General features: G+C 29.7%; 1 protein-coding gene across 1 annotated transcript; it reads right to left on the bottom strand.

The window, feature by feature from the left end:
• Window positions 1-11,334: 11,334 nt before the first annotated feature.
• LOC107645181 (uncharacterized) lies at window positions 11,335-13,959 on the bottom strand. Its single transcript, XM_016349148.3, has 3 exons — window positions 13,213-13,959; window positions 11,942-13,132; window positions 11,335-11,844 (listed from the first exon to the last, which is right to left on the bottom strand). Exons 1-3 carry the CDS (start codon window positions 13,882-13,884, stop codon window positions 11,572-11,574), a joined length of 2,136 nt encoding a protein of 711 aa, XP_016204634.2. The 5' UTR covers window positions 13,885-13,959; the 3' UTR covers window positions 11,335-11,571.
• Between the last annotated feature and the right edge of the window lie 5,474 nt (window positions 13,960-19,433).

The following is a 19,433-nucleotide window of genomic DNA, read 5'->3' as shown; positions in this document are numbered from 1 at the left end:
CCCATATGAGCAAATAGTCAAATACCACTAATTCAAATACATAATCAATTGATAACATCATTGCAGAAACTGCTCTTAAGAAATTTAATTACAATCGGAAGCCAAAATTCCAAAGTAGTAGAGATATGTTCTATCAAAAAATTTCAACACTATTAAACTAGAAAATTATATTTTTCCAATCGGATATCTATAAAACAAACATGTGAATAAGACTTTCTTAATTAATTATTGCATCTTTATGATTCAGCAATATTTATAAAATTTTGGTTGCTTTTGTTATTTTTTAGTCTAACAGATCAATGATTAATCTGTCATAAATTTGAGCTTTATTTAAGGATTTACTGTTGGACAATAGATTATTACATGTACAAAATAAGATTCTAACTCTCGACACTTATTTAAACGATCAATAACCTAACTATTAAACCAATCCAAATTAGTTCAACCATACTTACGAAGTTGAGCATATATAAATAGTCTTTATACAGGTAATTGTAATTGTATATATAGTTTAAAAAGAAAAAAAAAAAGAAAGGTTATTTCCTAGACCTATTAAAAGGACAAGCATGCTTAGAACTACACCAATCCAACTTGGTAGTAGCTTACTATACTAACCCTATAAACAGAATCAAGTTCGATTAGAAAGATAGCTTAAAGGGGGTATGGGATGATGTTTATCAATTTACAGCATCTAAACTCTTGAATATATTATAAAATATATATGCACGTAACATAACCTAAGTGCAAAAGAAAGCATTACGTATGCCAAACATATAACCCATTTGAGTCATTGACCCATGTTGAAAGCTAGGAGATTAGATTAGATAGTGGTGGTTTGAACAAATTTAGCAAGTGGGCTACTATAAGGGAAAGCACGTTATGTTGTTCTTAGAAATGAATAGATATCCCTTTAATTTAGACAACTTTGTCTAATGGAAAATGGTTTCCTTAGGCAATAATAATAATAAGAATGCATGGCAGACAAGACCACGTTTGGACACGTGACAAAGTGGGCGGAGCTATATATATATATATATATATACCGAATCCTAGCTACATTATCATTTTTAGATTCGAAAATGTTTGGTAACGAAAGAAAATCAGCAAAAAAAAGCCATAACTTAACTTATTTAGCATTCATTAATTGTTGCGACAATTAATTAATGCTAAATAAGATAAGTTCTGACTGTTTTTTTTTTTTGTCTACCTAATATTACCTAGATTTTTTATGCGAAAAATGTCAGAGAATCATAAGAATTTATTATTTTTTATCATCAGTTAATTATTAATGTTTAAAAATATGTTGTTAGATTATTAGATTAAAAAAATTAAATTAAAAGAATTGAATTAATGACTAAGTGATGGCAAAAAATAATAAATTATAATGACTCTATGAACATTTATCTTTCTTCAACATTCCAGAAAATATCTAATACCTAAACCAGCTATACCCATATAGGTTTAGTTTTGGGTTTAATAATTTGATCAAATCACCAAATAAATCATTATTGCCTTGTATGGTAACAGGAATATTAAAGTAGGGGACATGACCCATAAGGTTGGTGCTAGCAATATTGCCCTATATAGATAACTTATGACAAATAGAATAGACAACATAAAAAGGATGAATTACAGTACAGAATGATAAGTTGAAAAAGAGAAGCAAATAGTGAATACTAACAGTACTTCAACTTTGGCTTTATCTCAGCCAACATTGTGAGGGTGGTGGAGAAGTTGTTAACACTAGTCTAACAACTTGTTTTCAATATTTTAATATTAAAGTTGGTGGAGTAGTTCAGAAAAATGTAACTATTTTTGTGTTATTGTATATGTAATTAAGCTAATTTCAACTAAGCTGGTCCACACATGCCTAAATAGTAAATAGTGCAAACAATAGAATAGAGCTTGAGTTATGAGCTAATATCATGATTTTTTGAAACAATAATTCTATGTTATTGTGTAATGCAATATATATGTATATATTATTGGAAAATAAAAAATTTATGGTATTAAAAAAAAAGAAAATATGTATAAATTCTTTTGGTTTCTTATAGTATTTTTCAGTTTGACTTACTAAAATTAATTTGTCGCACATTTAAACTCTATTTAAGGGGTTATCGTTAACGAATAGACCAAATTGATTGAAAATTTACAAAATTAAAATGATGTCTATGAACAAACTCTGACCTCCATTAATGGTTACCCTGTATAAGTTAGTAATCAATAACATATACTTCCCTGTGACTAACCTTGAAAAATACATTCTGTTTATAATAAATTCAAATAGAAAAAAATCAAAAGAAATAAGAAAAAAACGAGAACTTGGGTGGGAGAAAATGACAAATACGAAAGTGAGGAGAATAGTGACATAGAATGAAATAAATAAATACATTTTTTTTGTCATTTTTATATTATACATTAAATAAGGTTAGTAAACTTTTTTTTTTTTGTTGTGTGATGATATAGAATGTAGTGGAAGAATTTAATTATCAAATCTTGGTCTAGTATACTACATGTAAAATTTCTTATAGTAAATATTATATAAATAGTTTTTTACTCTTTTTTTTTGTAAGTGCTGCTATATTTCATATAAAATATTTTTTAAGAACACCTAAATAGCATTTACAATAGTATTTCCTGAAAAAATGAAAACAGATCATGAGTCTGAACAAATAAGTAACAAATGAATAGTGAAAAGTATAATAAGTTTTGAAATTATTAAAAACTATTATTTTATAAAAATATAAATTAATAATGTAAAGTATATAGATGCGTTATTATCTGAATAGTTGGAGTGTCAATTGACAGGTAAGTGAAGGTAAAACAAACAAAATACATAATTGACAATAGACATTACACACTGACCAAAATAATTATTTAGATAAGTTGGAATATGAATCTCCAAATAAGCCTCAGAGGAAAGAGTGGAAAATACAAAACAAAATGCATGAATCACTCTAGATAAGTGACATTGAATACTGACTAAAATTTTGGATAAGCTAAAATAGCTCTCATCAGGATAACAATGGAAAACTACAAACTAAAATTGATAACTGATGCAGAGCATTAAATAGCAACAAAAACATAAACAGGTGTAGATAAGAGTCCAAAAATCTGAAGAGAAGCTCATCCATGTAAGCATTTGTCCATCATGCAAATTAGTGTTACCTTCTGATACCATGCATGCATTGCAATTCAATTATAAATCTATTTCATTTTAGATAATATTACTAAAATGATAGATTGAATAGTTTTATTAGGTAATATGCTAGAGGAGATAAATCTCATGTTTTTTAGTACTAAAATACATTCTGTACTCTATTACACCTTTAGTGTTCAAATGGTATGATTCATTTTTTTCCCACCATATTATTGCTATTATCTTTGTTGTTTATTTTGTCATATATGCTATTATTTTTTATCAGCTTCCCTTAACTTAAAAAGGTTAATAGAAGATTAGACCAAATTATCAATACCAATTATCAATTTACATCAATGAACTAGTCAAACATTAATTGATTAATAAAACTAAATAGCGAAATTAGTGGATTGACCTAAAATTAAATTTAAAAAGCGAAGAAAATTGAGACTAGAAGACTACTAGACACTATTTTATCAACCATTTTATACTGATTAACATTTAGATAAAACAAAATAATGACATTATAAAATTCTGATGAAATAATAAGAACTACACTTTTAATGTTTATATGGTATGGTTCATTTTTTTTTCCCACTATATTAGTTTGTTTTATCATATATGCTATTATTTCTTATCAACATTCCTTAACCTAAAAAAGTTAGGGGATTTATAGTATACAGATGTGAGGATACAGATATTCTTCCTGGGGCTATGTGGTGCTGACAGGTGTCCACGGCAACGGTGTAACATGAAGCCACCATGTAGCCGAGTAGCTGATGCGCGGGAAGGGAATTGGCTCCGTTTGGATAGAAGTAGCTGCGGCAGGATGTGGAGGATTGGGCCATGGTTGGATGGGCTCCATGTGTGGCCTTGGATATGGGTGGGCCGTGGGGCATCATGTTTGAAAGGGTGGCATGCGTTACAAGCACACTGGAACATTAATTAATTCTGTGTTGTTTGACGGTTGAGCAAAAAATATAAAGAGGCTACTCACTCAGATAAAGACGTCTAAAACGTCCTTTTTTAAAGATATTTTTATGTTGTGTTTTAATTGGTTTTTGTATAATTTATTCGGTATTTTTCATCACATATTATTAAATTTCTCAAAAGATTTTCTTTTTAAAAATAATAAAAAATATTTAATTTACACTAAAACAAAAAAGGTAATAGATTAACTATTAGATTTTTTTTAAAAAATTATTTACATAAAAAATATATCACATCCATAAAATATATATATATAACAAGCTCTTAAAATTTTTATAAATAAAAAAATAATTACTTTTTATTCGTATAATATATAAAACAATTACTATATTATTATTATATTATCGATTAAAATTTACTAATTTAAATTTTATTTTTATTTTTATTATAAGAATTAGAACTAAATAAATTTTTTATAATAAGATGTAATGTAATAAAATATATATAATATTAATTAGTTTTTAAAAAATTTTGAGAATATCATTTTTCTAATAAAGTGTTATTTAAAAATTAATATTATAAAAATTAATTTCAACCAATATGATATAATAGGTTATTAAATATATTTAATACAAAACACATTAAATATAAATTTTTATTGAGTTTAAATTTTAAATAAATTTTAATTGAATTTCGAATATTTTTATTTTAAAGAGTTAGAATATTTTAACGTTATTTTTTTCGTATCTTTTTAATTGAGTCTTTGATTTTTTAAATTATAAACCTTATTTATAATTAAGAGTAATGTTTTAACACCACCAATTAGTCACACATATAAAAATACAAGAACAATTCTATTGTCATAATTATAATCTAATTTTATAAGCAATACAATACAATGAAAATATATATATAAATAATATAACTAAATTTTATCTACATCTATAGTCACATTTCATAAATAATTAAAATATGAATAAAATACAAAAAATTATCAAGATAGTTAATTTTTTTTATTATTTTTGATGTGAAAAGTTTAATTATTTTAATAAAAAATTATTTTTTAAAAAAGATAATTGAATAACACAAAAAAGTCTTATTAAGAGTAATTTATTTATATATGATTAAAAAATAATTGAATAATTATATACATTAAAAAATTAATATTATTAAAAAATAAAATTAAAATTTATTTTAAAATTAAAAATAAAATTTATTTAAAAATAAAATTAAAAATCATGTTTTTTTTTTTTAAATTTATCTACGAGTAATTCTATAAATATTTTATGATGAATAAAAATATTAAACTCATACTAAAATTTATTCTAATAAAATTTATTTTTATTCTACTAAACGTTAAATAAACTATTGAAAAGAATTTTGTTTCCTCCATTAGAGAAGAATGATAAACTTCCATACTTCTATTATGTTATGGCAATAATTTGGCCTGTTATTTTTTAATGTACATAATAATAATAATAATAATAATAATAACAATAATAATAATAATAATAATAATAATAATAATAATAATAATAAAAAACAAGTATATCACAGTAAAAAAGGAAGCACGTCTCCAAATAATTTATCATCCGAATTATATATGGATCAAATTGATAATATGAGGGCTAACACTACAAAAATCGATAACAAGGTTAGAAACTTACAAAACCTTTCTTAAGATCATAGGGGAAAAAAACGTTTATATTTATGTGATATATCAAACAATTATCATATTATTTTTATTATTACATTATATATATATATATATATATATATATATATATATATATATATATATATATATATGAGCAAAAAAAGTCCAACTGTTTTAAAGTAAAATTTTCTTTTAATATTTGATTAAATGTTCTTGTATTTAGTACTTTTTTTTTCACTTCCTCTTAGTTAAAAATATAATCATTATAATTTTTTAGTTATTATTGCTAGGGGTGTTTACAGATGGGATATGGCTAAAATTTCGATCAAATCCGCACTAAACTCATTAGATCAAATTCGATATTCACACTTTTTATGTTTGGATCAGATATCAAACATATCCATGAAATATAAAATATTAAAAAAAATTATTTTTACCAAAAAAGTCAATAATTTTTATTGTTTACTTTTGTAAACATATTTACTTCTATCTGATTAGAGTGTGGATCCGATTCGATCTAATCCAATCATCTTACAGATCAGATCATATCCTCAAATTACACATCAGATACGGATAAATACTGTGGATTTATATGGATATGATCTAATCTATGAACACCTCTAACTACTACTATAGGTTCATTGTTGCAAAAGAATGCTTTTTTTATTATAAACCATTATTAGATCTTAATTACCATTAAAACAACTTAATTGTCAACAAAGAGATATTGTTTATTGGTCTCTGAAATTATGTTCGTATTTGAATCCATAATTATAAAAATCGAACTGGATCGGCTGGTTCGACCGGAAAACTAGTGAACCGGACTAGAACCGAATTCTAGTTCAGTTCGATTTACTCCTTAGACCGTTTAAGGAATAAAACTGGTGTGAATCGGTAAGAACCGGTGCAAATCGGTCTAACCAAACTGGTCTGCTTGAAAATTTTTTTAAAATGTCTCCACAAGGTATCGAACCAAGAACCTTGGAGCAAAAATAACCTCTACTTGTCACTTAGCCATTGCACTTCTAAATATTATATTTGACAAATACTAATTATATAGTATACATAAATATCTAATTTAATTTAATTTTTGTTTTTTCTATTTTTAAAATTAATTATATTTTAATTATATACCGTTATTAATATAAATATAAATTTCACTAAAAATTTATTAATTTACTTAATCTATCTTATTGCAATGTAACCTACATCCAGTCTCCATCACAATTATGATGAAATTTCACTATCTCTTTTACAAGATTACAAACATCAATGCTTCCCTAGGATCTATTCAATTCTATATGGGACAAATCCATATTCTAACCTAATCTGAATTTGAGTAGGACTTAACCTAGCTTTCAACAGTCAAGTGCTAACCCATCTTGTAAGGGAATCCCACAGGATCATGAAATAAAACAGAAAGATGTACAAAGGACCTCTGAAACATCTTATGGCTTTTTCTCACGGTTTAACTCACTGTCTTTTACCTCTTATTGGCTTTTTCTTACAAATCTCATCATGTTTGTCATTTTCAATGAGACTCAGACAGACTAAACTGAAAAAAAAGAAAATACTAGATGAACAACATGAAGGAGAAGAACTCAATCAGCTTAGGTAGTTATGAGAATCAAGGTTCTGAAAACCAAACCGGTCAATAAACCGATAAAATAATTGGTTTAACGATTTAATGGTTTAACCGATTTAATTAAATATAAAATAAAATTATTAAAAATTCTATTTTCAAAAATAAAAATTTATAATTACTCAATTAGCAACCATCACCAACACAAACTTGCACAAATCAAATACAGTTAACAACACCACGAATACATCAACGGAAATAGTTTATGAATTTATACAATTTCTAGTTACATCAACAAACCAACAACACATGCAACATCATAACACAATTAACAACTACATCCAGAATTTCAGAAGACAAACTCAGAAATTAAAATCTATTATAATTTGACAATAAAATCATAAATCAACATACAATTAACAAAATACATTTAAAAGTTCATAACACAATCAACAATTACATCCAGAAGTTCAGAAGACAAACTCAAAAATTAAAATCTATTACAATTAGATAATAAAATCAGAAATCAACACAAAATTAACAAAATACCATCAAACAAACAATTGAAAATTACATAATAAAATCATATAAGATATTAAAAAAATTATTATGTTATTATATGTTGTTATTCTACTTTATTATTCTATTGTTTCTCCTAAATTGATATTTTATCTTAGTAATATTACATGATAAAGTCGTTTGACAATTAAATGTAATTAAATTAGTTTAATAATTGATAGGCACATACAAAAAGGAGGAGACATATAAAAAAAACAAAAAAGTAATCATGTTTAGGTATATATTAATATTAGTTATAAAGGTAGAATATATATTAAAATATAAAATATACTTTTAAAATGAATTTAACTATATATATTTATACACCAATTCTATGATGATTAATTTTAATGATTGATTTTGATATATAAATAATATTTAAAAAAAAAGACTTGAGTAGACTTTTAGTTACCTAAAATAACTTGTTCACTTGATTTTTTTTTTATCTTTGGCATATCCCTTTGTTTACTTAAAATATTAATTAGTGTGTTTCTCTCCAAAAGTAAACATTTTAAGGTCTAAAGATCTTTTGTTACAATAATTCTAGCAACTTAGGGCTGGAAGTGAGTCAAGCTAGCTCATGAGTCAGTTTAAATTCGACTTGTTAATAGCTCGATAAGCTAAACTCGTGAGCTGGTGAACCAAATTTGAGCTTGGAATTGAGCTCATAAATTAAATGAATCGAACTTGAGTTTGAATAAGCTGAGCTCATTAGCTCGTGAGCTAGCTCGATTATATATATATATATATATATATATATATATATATATATGTATTTAATCTATACTTTTAATATTATATACATACATATGAAATAGTAATATATAATTATATATATTAATGATCTTAATTATTTAAAATTTTATATTTATTTTTTATATATAACTTTGATGTAGGACATAAATAAAAAATTTATAATTTATTGATGGATAAAAAATATATAAAATTGATCTTTTTAAATAATTTTTAAAATATATAAGTTATTATTTATTGATATAGAATTATAGATTATATTCATATTATTTGAGTCAGCTTGTGAGCTCGAGCCAACTCGTGAGCTTTTGGTGAGTCGAGCTTGAGCTTAAGAAATAGGCTCGATTGTTAATGAGTCGAGTCGTGAGCCAAGCTCAATTTTTGTGAGTCGAGTTTGAGCTTGGTCTAACTCGACTCACTTCCAACCCTACCAGCAACTATATATTCAAGAGAGGGTTTGATACCCTTAAAAATTATAATACCTTTTAACATTAATTTTTAACTTTTAAAATAAATAGAAAAGTAATTTTTTTTCAATATGTCATTTCTTTGAAATTTAATACCAAACTGCTACTTTTTTTTGAAATTATTTAGCTAAATATTACTTTTTTATATTACTATAGTTGATTATAATTAAAAATAAAAGTTTTTTAGTTATTTATTAAAATTATACATGAAGATAAAAAGAAGTGTGAATATAAATCTTTAAATAAACTGCAAGTTAAATAGTGTTGAAAAATATAGATAAATCAAGTTAAATCTCTTGTTTTTTTATAGGGCTGCAATATATTTTTTTGGTTTTGTGGTCATGGGAGCTCAAGTGATACAAACCATTTTACGGCAGTAAAAGTAGTGAGTACCCATACCCAATAATGGAGTTGTATGTTCAAGTTTTTGCTAACTATAAAAAAAAATTACATGTGAGTTCCAAATGCAAACAAATCCATACACATTCAATCCAACCCAACATAGAGAGAGTACCGTTTCACAATTTAAGCCAAGCCAAGCCGCTCATTTGCTTAAAAACAACTATCTACAAAGCTGCTTACTCCAAGGGGGATCCAATGCACACGTGTCAAAATAATATGAATCTCTGTAAATTTGAATCTGTACGCTAGTGCAACCCAAAAAGTTAATAGAAGATTGGACCAAATTATCAATACCAGTTATCAATTTACATCAATAAACTAGTTAAAGATTAATTATCAATAACATTAAATAGCAAAACTAGTAGATTGACCTAAAATTGAATTTTAAAAATGAAAAAAATTGAGACCAATGAATTATTAGACACCGTTTTATCAACCATTCTATACTAATCAACATTCAGATAGATCAGTAAAATAGTGTATTTTATCAAAAAAATTGTCATCTATGATAAATCCAATGAAAGCCAATACATAATCCAATCACAACACTTGACTCGTTATATATGTGGCATGCATAATTAAAGTTACATTAAAATTAATATTATTGTATTACAGCTGAATTTGAATTAAAGGGCTGCAAAAGTAGCAGTAAAGGCAAAAGCATTGATGTATGATTGCATTTATTTCTCCCAATGACCATGAGGGCCATGACATAGACAATCCAGTAAAAAAGATAGATGGAGATGGAGATGTATCAGAATTCAGAAGTGTGGATGATTTTCAAAAGTAAAAAGAGATCAAACATCTCTTAAATTTGATATGACATAGGATTTATTATCTACATTTTACACTTGATAAAATACTTGGATACATGCTTTGGAGTAGCAAGTATCCTTTGAAGATGCATATAGTAATTATATAAAGTCAATTAGTATTCTATATTCACTTATATTAGTCAACCAAGGATGAAAAATATTTTGCACGCATTTCTAATTTTTTTTCTTCTTCTTCCATTTTTTAGTTTTCTTTATGCATTTAATTAATATTTTATATCCACTTATATTGTATTTCATTTTCAAATCTTTTCCTAACTTAACTTGTTTTACTTCTCAACTATTTTGTGGGTAGTCAATTCTTTAAGATTTTTTTTTGCCACATGAAACTCTCAAATGTTATATATATATATTGAATCAATTAGATTGGACAATCGCCAATCTTAGGTATTACCACACTACAATACACCCACAATATATGCTCACCCACACAATACTAATGGATTCATATTCAATACTTGGTGAATTAGTTCGAATGCAAATACATCATATTAAAAGATATATAATTTACTACTTGAACTAGGCCTCAGCTGCTAGACCCGTTTGACTTTTTTTTTTTTCAACAAGTTAACCGAAATAGGGGAGAAAAAAATCCAGTACGATAAGGGAACACAGAATGATCAGACATAAGAAGACCAAAATCACATTGTTTACCAAAAACACAGGACGTTGGCTAATAACAATCTTCTCAATTGATTCAAGGAATTTCCTAGACACCAAAACATGCACCTAAGAAAATATCAAAACACTGTATTAAGATATCCCTAGTCATTAACTTTCTCATGCCATAATTAACCACAGTATCATAGAAACTCTTGTTACTAGCAAAACCCATTTTTTTTCAACAGTAAAATTAGTCAGAGTGTAGTACTGAAAGAAACAAAAACTAAACAATGAAACAAACAATGCTGGAGCAACTATTACATTTATGTGATACATACTCCAGCACCAACATACTTAGAACCAAGCAATGGCATCATAACATGCTCACATATAGTTGGTCGATGATATCCTTTTCTGAAGAGGAAACAAGTTCATTCACATCTTTCCAAAGCAGAAGTTCATTCTAAATGAAACAATATTATTTGCTTGTTTAAAATCCCTAGGCATTGATGGAAATTGGAAACACTGAATAAGTTCAGTTTACGGATATGCAACAATAACACGCAATAACTAGGAGATCAAAGTTCTAGCATCAACCAACAAAGTAAAAAAGTTAAGTCCTAAAGCTTTTTTCAACGGTAATGTTACTATAGTGTCGTCTCCTGCAAGCTCATGTTCTCCAATGCTGAATTTGGTGCCTCTAAGGTTGCATTGGCCACAAGATTTCCATCCTTAATCTTGACAGGGCTAACCTCAGAGAGAAGGTCCAAGCATGGTGGTGTTTCCCATGGCAATCCTCTTTCACATACCTCTTGAACCATGGAATAACCCTTACAATATCCCAAAAGAAATTGTTCAGTGACATCACTTGGATCATAAGCCAAAAGCTCATATTTGACCGGATCATAAGCTGAGTAGGCCTGCATCATCTCAATCAAACAATTTAACAAATCAAGATGGACATCAATCAATTGCACTAAGAAAAGATCAACTGAAAAGGTAGATGATTATACATACACGATATCTAGGTGATGATGATTCAACAGATTGGGGACAAGGAAACTTCGATTTCAAGCGGGCAAACTGACGGATTATCATATTGATGTAGTGTTCTGACAAGTCAGTCGTGCCAGATGCCAGGCGAGACTCACAGTATCTCAGTCGAGTGAGCCAACGTGAAGCATCATTTAAGGCGTCCATGGCAAGGCGAAGGCCATGGATGGTGGTGAGATCGCAGGAGAGAGCAATGCGGGTGCAGAGGGATCCCAGGTTGAAGAGAACAGAGGCCTTCTCCAAATGGATGTTATGCTGAGAAGAGTGCTGATGAGGGATGATGGCATTGTACCAAACAAAGATAGGTGGGTTGGGTGAGGCATTCATAGGGAAAACAGGCTCAATCATGCAAAGGTATTTCAAATAAAGGATGAGGCAGTCACGGCGAAGGGGTAGCGAAAGGTCATCACGCAGCATCTCATTGCGCAATTTGTGTAGCATTTGGAGAAGGCCTTCTACTCTGTTTGCCACGCTCTCAGAGTATTTGAGGACAAAGTAACTGCGCAGGGACTCATAGAGATTCAAGGGCTCAGTCTTCTTCAAAGGAAGGAATCCAAGAATATCCGACAAGGACGAAGAAGACAACGAAGATAAGAGGATTGCCAAATCTATTGGATAAGGAGGAGGCATATCCCATGGGTAAGCCACCAAGTTTCCAAAGGACTCATAGAGATTCAAGGGCTCAGTCTTCTTCAAAGGAAGGGATCCAAGAATATCCGACAAGGACGAAGAAGACATCGAAGATGAGAGGATCGCCGAATCTGTTGGATAAGGAGGAGGCATATCCCATGGGTAAGCCACCAACTTTCCATCCTTCATAATCTTGAAAGGATTGTACTCGGAGAGGATGAGGTCAACGTACATTCGGATTTGTATTTCGAATGGCTGGGTTTTCGTCGAGCAAATCCCTCTAACTAATATCTCAGTGACACATTCTGCATCATGATCAAGAGCACAAGAATCGACCCTTGAACAAACATGAGGTCGCTCGGATTGGGGTAGGATGGATGATTCCCTCTGACGAGCCTCCGCGTATAAGAATGTCACCTTCTTTTTAAGATGAGTTAACCAGGTTCGGTCAAAAGAGCGGAAATGTTTCCATGCAGCCGAATCATTCCTTATCGTTTCATACGCTCTACGATGAAGCTCATAAACCTACATCATCATCATCATCAATTCATCATCATTAGAATGAAAAGTAAGTGTAAAATCATCAATCAAGAGTGAAGACTGACCGATATAAACGCTAGGGCACATCGGTGTTGTTGGAAAGCGTAACTGGCGTCGTTTTTGTTGAGGAGTTCGTGTAATTCGAGCTCGGAAGCCTGAGCGGAGAAGAGGAGGTGCAGAAAATCGGCGAAGAGGAGAGTTAAATCGAGGGTGGCGGAGACCACGTCGTTGGCAAAAAACTGCCCGAGTTTGCGGAAGAAATTGGCGGCAACTTTGAAGGCTTCGATTGCAAGGTGACGGCCAAGGGCGGTGGTACGGTCGCAAGAGGCAGCAATCTGGCTGTAGATGGCTCCGAGGTTGAAGACAACAGCGGCCTTCTCCAATTGGATGCCCTTAAGCTGTGAGGGGACCCCATCTTGATGGTCAGGGTTGAAGGCGTCGTACCAGACAAAGAGAATGGGGTCGGCGTCGGAAGAGATAGAGGTGAAGAGTGGCTCAACCATGGAAAGGCATTTGAAGTAGTGGATGAGGCAGTCACGTTGCATGGGAAGGGAGAGGTCCGCTCTACGCTCCACCATGTCCCGGCGGCATTTGTTTAGGGTTTCGAGAACGCTTTCAACTTTTTGTGCATCGCTCTCGGAGTATTTTGAGGCTACCAACTTACGTAACGGCAGGTACAGCTCCACCGGATCAGTCTTCTTCAGTGGGATTGACAGCACCCCATCATCGTTGTTCATGGCAGCGTCAATGATACAATTAGGAACCCAGAATTGGAATTGGAATTGGATTTGTGCTTTTTGTGTTTGATATTTGAGCAGTAACGATGTCTTTTAATATGCAAATAGTTAGTGTTATTTTTAAATTTGAATTCTTTACATTTTAAATTTTTATTTTAAAAAATAAAATTGATCTCTCATTTTTTAAGAATTTTTTTTTATATTTTTTTTTGTGATTCTACTTATGAAATAAATAGTCATTTAAAGTAAAATTTAAAATTTAAAAAATTTAAATTCTTTATTTTTAATTGTGAAACTGTTTAATTAGAAAAGTAAAAATCAGACCGTCTAATTTATTAAATGTTTAAAAATCAAATAGTCTAATTTATAAAAGTACATAAATTAGAGGGTAAAAAACTCAAATAAATCAAGGGGGGAAACTTGTTACATGAATAAGCCAAAGCAAAAAGAGATTCACGAATCAGCCAAACCATATTTATATACAATTCGAACCTAATTGGTTCGAACCCTATTTGGTAATAATTCGAACCTAATTGGTTCGAACTTTAAGTTTATAATTCGAACCTAATTGGTTCGAACCAATTAGGTTCGAATTATAAACTTAAAGTTCGAACCAATTAGGTTCGAATTATTACCAAATAGGGTTCGAACCAATTAGGTTCGAATTGTATATAAATATGGTTTGGCTGATTCGTGAATCTCTTTTTGCTTTGGCTTATTCATGTAACAAGTTTCCCCCCTTGATTTATTTGAGTTTTTTACCCTAAATTAGACCTCTAAAAAATTTAGTTTAAAATCAAAAGGGTAAAAAACACAAATAAACCAATGGAGGATAGTTATTACATGAATAAGCCAAATTGAAAATTGATTCACGAATGAGCCAAAGCATACTTATATGTAATTGGAACCTACGAACTCCAATTGCATATAAATCGAACATATTTGGTTCGAACTAGACACACATAATTCGAACCTAATTGGTTCGAATTACACACGAATTAGGCTATCACATAATTCGAACCTAATTGGTTCGAATTACTAAGGAATAAGTGTGAATATGTTATGTGCATGGGATTGTAATTGAAATGAAACAAATTTAAAATGTTGTAACATATACAGAAAAATTATTTATTATATAAAGTTTATAAAAAATATCTTTAAAATTAATTCTAAAATTTTTTAAATTATAATTAATATACTCTTTTAATTTCTAAGATTACTTATATTTTACTTATTATTTATTGTAAAAAATAAGTTTTTTTTAATATATTAGTATCTGCTTGGATTTAATTGTATGCCTCATTAAAAAATGCTTCTAAAATCAAATCCTTTTTAATTTTTTTTAATAATTTAATTACAAATTTTTAAGAAAAAAATATACTTTATATCTTTAATTGTCTTAGTTTTTTAATCTTAAATTTCATTTCGTTTCAATTTACTTTTACATTTTATTTTGTGTTAATTTTATCCTTACTTCAATTTAATTAAAGAACATTAAATCCTAATAAAATAAAATTAAAATTAAATAAAGTTAAATAAAATAAAATTTAAGAATAAAATTAAAATAATCTTCAAATTGCATATATAAAGTGTATTTTTAATTTAATTCCAATATTTAACTATATAATCTCTAGAAACAGCGATAAGCTAAAGAAATATACACGTAAAAGATAAAAATCAAATTTTTTATTGACATTAAAAAATGTTTGTAATAAATTATATATTCATTGAAATGGAACAAATTTAAAATGGTGTAATATATACGAAAAAATTAGTTATTATATAAAGTTTATAAAAAATATCTTTAAGACCAATTCTAAACTTCTCTAAATTATAGTTAGTGTACTCTTCTGATTTTTAATATAACTTGTACTTTACTTATCACTTATTGTAATACAAAATTAGGCTTTTTTTTTTTAAATATATTAGTCTCTGTTTAGTTTTAATTGTCTGCGTTGTTAAAAAATATTTCTAAAATCAAATTCTTTTTAACTTTTTTTTAATAATTGGTTTACAAATTTTGTAAGAGAAAAATATACTTTATATCTTTAATTGTCTTAATTTTTTAATGTTAAATTTTATTTCGTTTAGATTTACTTTCAACATTTTATTTTGTGTTAATTTTATCCTTATTTCAATTTAATTAAAGAAAATTAAATCCTAATAAAATAAAATTAAAATTAAATAAAGTTAAATAAAATAAAATTTAAGAATAAAATTAAATAATCCTCAAGTTGCATATATAAAGTGTATTTTTAATTTAATTCCAATTTTCAGTTATACAATCTTTAGAAACAACGATGAGCTAAAGAAGTACAACCACAAAAGATAAAGATCAACTTTTTCATTGACAGTAAAAAATGCTTATATGTTACCTATCTTCGTGTATGTATTTTGTTAGTGTTACTTCGTATCTATCTTTATGTGTATTACTCTGAAAACATCTGTATTTTACGTTTTGATGTTATTTAATTTTCGCATCATGTCTTGCTTAATTTACTTCATAGACTAATTTATTCGCATGTGTGTTCAATAGACATTTCCTTTAAAACTCCTTAAACGAAACATATTCGTCAATTACAATCCCATGCACATAACATATTCACACTTATTCCTTAGTAATTCGAACCAATTAGGTTCGAATTATGTGTGCCTAGTTCAAACCAAATAGGTTCGATTTATATGCAATTGGAGTTCGAACCAAATAGGTTCGAATTACATATAAGTATGCTTTGGCTCATTCGTGAATCAATTTTCAATTTGGCTTATTCATGTAATAACTATCCTCCATTGGTTTATTTGTGTTTTTTATCCAAATTAAAATATTATATAATCAAATAGAATAATATATATTTAGTAATATATATAATTATGATTAGTATTTTTTTAATTAAAAAATATTAATAAGGGTTTGTTGTATAAAAAAATTATCTTAATTTTTATAAAAAATATTATTTTAAATTTGATAAAATATAAAAAAATTATCTATTTTTTAAAATTAGAGTACTTTGTTGGTATTATTATAGTAGTAAATTATATTTTTATACTTCATATTATAAAAAAAATCTACTATAAAATAATATAAATAAATTATTGTAATAACTTTGTTATATACATTTAAAATATATTCATAAATAAAATATATAAAATATAATTTTTTTAATGAATTTATTTAATATATCAATTAATTATAGTTCAAATGGCATAATCTTCTGAAACTTCTGATATTCACTTAAATTTGAGTCTTTCTATCTTTACATTCTAATTATTTGGTTAATGTAAACTAATTTCAATAAAATTAGTTATTATAAGAAGTACCTGCTCAACTGAAAGTAGAACTTGTTGATCTACAAAAGCCTCTGTCTTTTGACAATTGAATATCATCCATTTACAAAGTTGTATATATAGTTGTTTTTAGCTTCGGAAGAAACAAGTGTCCATGGAAATATCTAATAATATTGATATGTTAGCCCGTTAATGGGCCTCTGTATTAGCCCAATTTGTTTGAATCCATTCAAGCCTTTTTGTTATCTATTCCATCATTTTTGTCATTTAAAAACAAGGAAAAAGGACAAATTAGTCCCTGAGCTTTTAAGTCGTAGACATATTCGTCCCTCACGATATAAAATTACAAAAACGCCCTTCACTATTCAAAACGTGTGACGGATAGATCCTTCCGTGCAAAATACCCTCCCAGACGTAACGGAGAGGGGTGATGTGTTGCTGAGTTGGCGTGTGTTGGACCTATGTGTCAACACGGTACCGTTGAGGAAGCTTCGTGTGGCCGTTATGGAAAAAGGCTTGGACAAATAGGTCCTTATGAGGTAAAACGGCAACGTCTTGAGAACATTAAGTTTCAACACAATTCCAAAGAAGCCCATATGAATCACACACAATTCCAAAGAAGCCCTAGCGCACATATGTATGATCTTTTTCCTCCAAAAAAAACGATTGATCTTCTTCCCTTCGTTGTTTTCTTCTAACGTTGCACCGGTGAAGCTTCGTTGGTGGAACTTTGGTTGGCATCTGTACCGGTAAGTACCCTTGTTATGACACTGAATGGGACCGTTATTTTCAAACGTTATCTGCTATGCTTGTCGTGGATTGGGGTTTAGGTCTACTGTAGTGTTGGGAGGGACATGGGTTGTGTGGGATTTAGGTGAAAGGTAGTTATGTATTTGCTAATGTTTAGTGCTAATCGTTGAGTCAAACAATGCTGCAGATGGTAGATATATTCGTGATTCCTGTTTTTCATCACGGGGGCTACTTTCAAAGGGCCCCGAATGGTGAATTAGTTTACCTGGATGGTAAGATTGAGAGGTTCCCACCGATGGACCTGAATTTTGTAAATTTCGGTGACTTGATAACACTATTCAAAGGACTGGGATATCAATCATACAAGGAGGCCTACTGGTATGATCCAAAGAGCAAGAATATAGAGTCAGGGCTGCATGTTCTGAGGGAAGATGCAGTCATCAACCAGATGCGCCAGGCAAAGATGAGAAACAAAGATACTGATGAGTTCTACATATTTTTTGATCATCCTATTGATGACCCGGAGCCTGTAGATTGTGCTGGTAAGAAAAACGATGAGGTAGAGGAAGATGGTGTTCGTGTCGAGGTGGATGAATTGGATCAGTCGTCGACAGAGCACGATAGTTACGATAGCGCAGAGGATGATGTGTATGCACCTCCACCTTCCGGTAACGAAAGTAACAGTGAGAGTGGAGAAGATGTTGTCAATGGGTCTGTGTCTGGCAGAGGAAAAAGGAAACAAGTGCCTCATTCCCCTAAGAGAACCCCTCAGCCAAGTAAGCAACCCAAGAAGCAAGCTCGACGCGTGTCTCAGAGAACAAGGTCTGCTGCAAGAAAGAAAGGGCCTGCCCATGAGCCCGAGGCAGGTGGGCCTGGTGGACAGCCCAGTGGATCTAGGCCTGCAGGGGAGCCCAATAGGGCCAGAGGACCAAGGCCAGCACTGGTAGACTACATGAGTGATGCAGACACTGATGGTGATGATATTATATGGGAGTATGAATCTGAGGAGCTGCATACACCCGTTTCTTCTGAGGATGAGGGAAACAAACATCAGTGGCCTGAGTTCAATGACCAATATAGTTTCGGAGAGGGAAGATTTAAGCTTGGAACAAGGTTTGCAACAATTGAGAGGTTCAAAGAGGTTGTAAAGGATACCTTCATTGCTGAAGGTCGGGAGTTGGTTTGGATCAAGAATGATAGGAAAAGAGTAAGGGTTGGGTGCAAGGACGAAGAGTGTGGTTGGATTGCGCACTTGTCATACAACCGTCAGTTACAATGCTTCCAAGTCAAGACTTATAGAAACGAGCACACTTGTGCAAGGGACCTTGGAAGCAATGCTGCTGATCAACACTGGATCAGTAAAAAAGTGGAGAAGAGGATGTCAACGCACCCGCATATGACAACTCATGAAGCTGTTGATTTTCTAAGAGAGGACTTTGACCTTACTGCATACCCAAAGATGGTGTATAGAGCTGTGAAGGAGGCAAGGGAGAGGATGATGGGTAACGAAAAGC

This window comes from Arachis ipaensis, chromosome B6, assembly GCF_059453495.1.
Source record: "Arachis ipaensis isolate K30076 ecotype BB chromosome B6, ASM5945349v1, whole genome shotgun sequence".
Taxonomy (NCBI): domain Eukaryota; kingdom Viridiplantae; phylum Streptophyta; class Magnoliopsida; order Fabales; family Fabaceae; genus Arachis; species Arachis ipaensis.
Note: the sequence above shows the minus strand (reverse complement) of the source record. Positions and strands in the feature narration are given on the sequence as shown.